Source organism: Fukomys damarensis, unplaced genomic scaffold (assembly GCF_012274545.1).
Source record: "Fukomys damarensis isolate Sample0158 unplaced genomic scaffold, DMR_v1.0_HiC HiC_scaffold_37, whole genome shotgun sequence".
NCBI lineage: Eukaryota > Metazoa > Chordata > Mammalia > Rodentia > Bathyergidae > Fukomys > Fukomys damarensis.
The window spans coordinates 5,043,732-5,049,617 of NW_022900949.1; the positions used below are offsets into that span (position 1 = coordinate 5,043,732).

Below are 5,886 nucleotides of genomic sequence, written 5' to 3' on the forward strand. Positions count from 1 at the left end.
CCTGTGTCCGTTTCCCATGGTGGTCTCACCATAGCAGAAGAGAATGAGGGCTTCTGCAGTGTTTCCTAGGCACTGGGAAAGGACAGCGAGGGTGATGGTTGAGGACCGAGAGGGGAGGACAGCGAGCTTGGCATCTCGAACGGATCCTGAGGGCTCCCCGGACTCCAGGCGCTGAGCAACACGTTCTATACATTGTGCTCAGCGCATGTCATCTCCTTGGTTTCGTCTTCATGTCGTCCTGAGTGCTAACATTCTTATTCGGTAAGGAAAGTGGAGCTGCTGTTTTTAATGTAATCCACAGCAGGTTGTCAGGTATAAAAGTGTTAAAGCCACACTGAAACTGATCTGACTGCAGACACAGGGCATCCCATGAGGATCAGTACTGCCAGTTACCCCCTTGATAACACAAGCAGCCACTTCAGTTTCCGGTCACTGGAGGAAGGGAGTCAGGGTTCACCTCTGCAGTCTTTTGCAGGGTCCTGAGAGATTGCAGAACACAGCAGCGGGACGTACCAGCTGCATCCACCATGGGAAAGACAGTTATGGGTCTCAGCCAAGCATTCCAGAAAGAATGCGCACTCACCGTTTGTAATAGCCAAACTTGTAAACAGACCAATTGCCCATCAAATGGAGACTGGGTAAAGAAGATGTGGCTTTTTTAAAAAAATAAAATAAAGTATTACTCAACCATAAAGAATGAGATACTAGAGACATTTATAGCTAAATAGATGCACATCGAGGGCGTAATCATACGTGAACTAGGTAGGGCACACAAGTGCAAATTCCAAATAGTTTCTCTGGTGTGAGAAACTTTGCGTAGTAGATGTTGCAAAATAGGAAGAAAAGGTTCAAGGGGAAGGGGAATTGAGAGGATCAGGGGAAAGGAAAGAAGGGAAATTAATAAATATGAGAAAAAGAGAAAAAAAGGAAACAAAGTCTTTGTAAATAGAGAGGCGTGGAGCAGTTAAAGGGACGGCAAGGGAATGGGAATAAAATGAGAAGCCAGATACATCATGTAAACGTGCAAGTTCCCATTGATGAGTGCTATCGTATTGTATACCTGAGATGTAAAAATAAACTTAATGAATAAAAGACATCTACACTCACGAGATGTACAATTTTACATATATAACTGTTGGGAATCAGAGAATCATCTCCCATCAGTGTTTTACATAGATTTTTCACACGTATGATAGAGACAGAAGCACAAGTATTTTCAAAAGATTGTCCTACCAACGAACTAATATTCTCTCTGAGTGTAATTCAGCACAGATTTCTCGGCTACTGCACTGGAAGATGTTTGTGAAGCTTCCCATATCCTTCCCTGTACCTGAAATTATTTCACACAGTCTCAGATGGTAATATGTCAAGTCTTAACTGCATTTCCATTTAGGAAATGAAGGAGTTGAAATGTACCGGAAATGCACCTATGGTTAAGACTTCTGAGCCTCTGCTTACATTTTTCTGTGAGTTGGCAATCAGTGTAAAATTTCAGCACATTTGACAGCATCTGTGAATTTAACTTGTGATCCTTCTAGCTCCACTTACTATTTCTTGACGAGGGGCAGGTTGTTTATATCTTTGAGGCAGCGCTGAGTGTAGTGTTGATTTCTCTTTAAAACATCTGTGCTGTAGATGATACCTAAGAGGAGGGTTGCATGTAGGTCTAATGCGAGTAACATTAGAGAAGAATAAAATTTAGTTGATAAAGATAACCTGCATGCTAACTATATCCTGTGACTTGTGGTCACTCTTTTCCTGTTTCTGTGGCAACCCATTTTATTTTTGTCTTTGTGTGTCTTTGTGTAATTATATGACTATATTTGGAAACCAATGATACACTGTCCTTACTTCTGTTTCTGCAGAGCCTATAACAGAGGGGGCATCAGAAATTTTTTTTTAAAGTTCATTCTGTTTAACAGGGTTCTTCCTTAATCATGTAAGTGTCCTTCCTCAACGTGTTTGCTAAGTTCCTGTGCATGTCTGTTCCTTCCTCGAATATCCCATAGATAAGGGACTATAAAAAGAGCTGTTGTTTGTGTTTATGCCATGGGTGCGGGGACCCAGGGACCCATTTATTTGCATCTTCGTCCATGACTGAAAGACACAGCAGAGATACATGTGGATTTGGAAAAGGGCACATAGAAAAGGAAACAGGTGAATGTACGCCTCATGCTGAGAGGCTTACAGAGTTTCACATCATTCCACGTTCTAGCACCATTTGAATACAGTTGACTGTGTTTATCAGTAGCTTTCTCCTTGGATAAGGAAGGAGCTCCTTCTTTTAAAAACGAATACCCGTAGTGACTACACACCTGATTTCGAAGCATTCTTTAGTTGCTACACATGTGGAGATCGGTGATGCTCTTTTATTTTCCTTAAGCCGTGTAATCACAGAGAGGAGGAAACAGTCACACACAGTCTGTGTACAGCAGCGAGTCAGAGAAGCGGGACTGAGTGCTCATTTCCCTAGTCCCCTCCTGGGAAGCAGTCTCCCCGCCTAGACCAAAGCATTCAGAATAATGACGTTACTTTTTGTCTTATCTCAGCGAGATCATTTCTGGACAGACTGCAGGCATATTCTGAAGATATTTCTCAAAAAGAAGCGCATGTAAATGATAATGACTGGTTTTATTAAGTGCAAAATTTTACATATGTTATTTGTTGGAAGCCAGAAAACTGTCTCCAGCCAATATTTTAATAAAGATTTTCACTTGTATCACAGGGAAAGATGCCCAACTCTGAGGCTAATGTGTCTGGATATTTAGAAATGTCTACCCATCTCTCTGTCGCCTATCTATGGATCATGAGTGATATAAATTGCATATTTTCAAAACTTTCATTTAACAACCATATAAGGTACATGAATGCTATCATAATTTTATGGTTATCATAAGTTTACTCTGCTTAACAGGTACATTTACATTTTTAATATAATTTTCTTTTGTACCTGAGTTTTTAGGTGTGTAACATAATTCTGTGTGCTTCTTTTACACCTTCCCAAATTGAAGTGTGCTCTGACCAAAGTGTCCCAGTTTCCTTCAGGTAGCTAAATAAGAGAAATACGAATAATATATCAAGAAAGACTAACATGAAAAATCTGTAAATCAGAATTAGCAAGGCTGAGAATCAGTCTGGGCTTTGAGGTTTTTCCTAATTTCTAATGTTTCCCCCTGGATTTAGTATCAGGGAAAAAAATGAAGCATATCAACTTGCTACCATAGAACACACAATATTTTTAAAAGAGCCCGAGGTATCCTATGTATGAGCTATTTTAGTTAATTTTGTAGAGTGAGTAAACCTGTAAAAAATTTAGAAGGACAGATGTGCTTCTTATAATTTATTATTTGAATCATTGACAGGTATGGTATGCACTAATGCCACATCCATAGTTACTATATCCTAAGATTATGTGTATAGATTAGGACCTGTGTTGTACAAATTTACATTCACCATAGGAGAGCAAGGAGTTACATATTAAATGAGTTGTACCTAACAAAGGCTGAGTGAGCTCTTACATCCTTGAAAGACAGAAATAAGAAAACCAACAAATGTTGAAATTTCCTGGGAGATGACTGGCTCAGTGGTGTACATTTTGATTATGACCTAGTAACTAGAATTGAATATTCCAATAATGCATTTCTAGATGTTATACTGATTGCACCCATTCTAGGTGGGAAGAAATTGTACAGTTTTCAGAAAATAGCAGGGGATTTAGCTCAGTGGTTCCACTCCTTGCCTTGCAACTGCAAAGAGCCAAGTTTGATCCTTGGTATCAGGAAAAAAAATCTTTTTTTTTCCTATAAAATGGAATACTACTCAGCCATAAAGAATGAGAAATTAGATTCATTCATAGGAAAATGGATATATATTGAGGATATATTCCTAAGTGAAATAAATAAGTCACACATGTGTAAATACTGAACAGTTTCTCTGCTATGAAAAACTATAATAATACATAAGATTCTAATGAGATAATTGACAATGTGAAATAGGAAGAAAAGGGCTAAAGGTGCAGGGAAACTGGGAAGGGTAGGGGAAAGGTAATAAGGGAAAAAGAAAAAATAGGAGAAAATGAAAAAATGGAAATAAAATGTTTGTAAATGGGGAAGGGAGAAGGGGGTGAAGGGAGGGCAGGGACAAGGGGAAAAAATGAGAACCAAGACCTGTCATGTAAAGGTACAAGATCCCAATAATGAATGTAATTGTACAGTATACCTAAAATGTACCAATAAATTCAATGTGGAAAAAAAAGAATACAGAAAATAAAATAAGGTATATTTAAAAGTGCATTAGTTTTCTTCCGATAACATCATATGCTCCTATTTTTAATAAGACTATGGCATATTTTACTGGGGTCACAGAGTTCTGTACTCGAATGTTCTAACCTGGCCGCTAGAGTGTCTCTAAAGTGAGAGAGCACAGAAGGAGATGGGTAACAAACAACCCTAGAAGGAAAGGGCTCCTCAGAATGGGATTTATCACAGTGGACCACTATGTTGTAAGGTGTATAGACTTCACATGGGAATACATTTGCTTGTACATTCCTGAATTTATAACAGAGTACTGTGTGCTATTTATTAATTTCATTTTTCTAACAAATTTTTTGAAAAGGTGTTCAGGCACTATGGAAACACATAATCTAACCTACATCTTAGAATTCCATCTCCTGGGCTTCTCAGAGGACCCAGACCTGCAGCCCGTCCTCTTTGGACTGTTCCTGTCCATGTACCTGGTCACGGTGCTCGGGAACCTGCTCATCATCCTGGCCGTCAGCTCTGACTCCCACCTCCACACCCCCATGTACTTCTTCCTCTCCAACCTGTCCTTGGCTGACATCTTTTTCACCTCTACCATGATCCCAAAGATGATTGTGGACATCTCAACTCACAACAGAGTTATCTCCTACGTGGGCTGCCTGACACAGATGTCTTTTTTTTCATTGTTTGGATGTATGGATGACATGCTTCTGACTGTGATGGCCTATGACCGGTTTCTGGCCATCTGCCACCCCCTGCACTATGTAGTCATTATGAATCCTCTCCTCTGCGTCTTCCTACTTTTGGTGTGTGTCTTTATTAGCCTTTTGGACTCTCAGCTGCACAATTTAGTTGCCTTGCAATTCACCTGCTTCAGGGATGTGGAAATTGCTAATTTCTTCTGCCATCCTAGTCAGTTATTTAGCCTTTCATGTTCTGATACTTTGATCAAAAACCTGGTCACATATTTGGTTGGGGCCATATTAGGCTTTTTTCCCATGTTAGGGATCCTTTTTTCTTACTGTAAAATTGTTTCCACTGTTCTAAAAATACCATCATCGGTTGGGAGGTACAAAGCCTTCTCAACCTGTAGTTCTCACCTGTCAGTTGTTTGCTTATTTTATGGAAGTGGTGTTGGAGTGTACCTTGCCTCAGCTGTGTCGTATTCTCCCAGGAAGGGCATGGTGGCCTCACTGATGTACAGTGTGGTCACCCCGATGCTGAATCCCTTCATCTACAGCCTGAGGAACAGAGACATCACTAGCACCCTGAAGAGGCTCCACCACTGTAGAGTTTAATCTCAGATTGTTTGGCATCCATTTAGGATGCTTTTTTTGAATATGAAAGTGAAACTGAAAACCCCTGACTCACCTGTGAACACTGTCTTATTTCTCATAAGATCTCAGAAGATTGGTGCCTGCAATTTCTTTTTGTGATTCATGTGGGAATCATGGCTGATTGGGGATTGATGGAATTTAGGTTTTATACATAAGGCTGAAAATTTTCAGTGGAGGAGATGAAAGATGGGTAACATCTTTGGTTGTACAAAAATGATAATATAACTAATATTACTAAACTGTGGTTAAAATTACATGTATTTATGTATGTCTCACTATAAACAATGGAA

General features: G+C 39.6%; 1 protein-coding gene across 2 annotated transcripts; it reads left to right on the forward strand.

The window, feature by feature from the left end:
- The first annotated feature begins 229 nt into the window (after positions 1–229).
- On the forward strand, positions 230–5,557 carry LOC104869649 (olfactory receptor 7E24). Of its 2 annotated transcripts, none has more exons than XM_010634999.1 (2): positions 230–261; positions 4,615–5,557. In XM_010634999.1, the coding sequence occupies exon 2, from the start codon at positions 4,628–4,630 to the stop codon at positions 5,555–5,557; it is 930 nt and encodes a 309-aa protein (XP_010633301.1). In that variant the 5' UTR covers positions 230–261; positions 4,615–4,627. The 2 variants fall into 2 exon arrangements, with proteins under 2 accessions (XP_010633301.1, XP_033615222.1); XM_033759331.1 differs by lacking the exon at positions 230–261 and adding an exon at positions 2,815–2,859.
- Positions 5,558–5,886: the final 329 nt, after the last annotated feature.

Coding starts and splice junctions, on each gene's coding strand:
- LOC104869649 (XM_010634999.1), top strand. CDS start 4,628: ATGGAAACACATAATCTAACCTACATCTTAGAATTCCATCTCCTGGGC.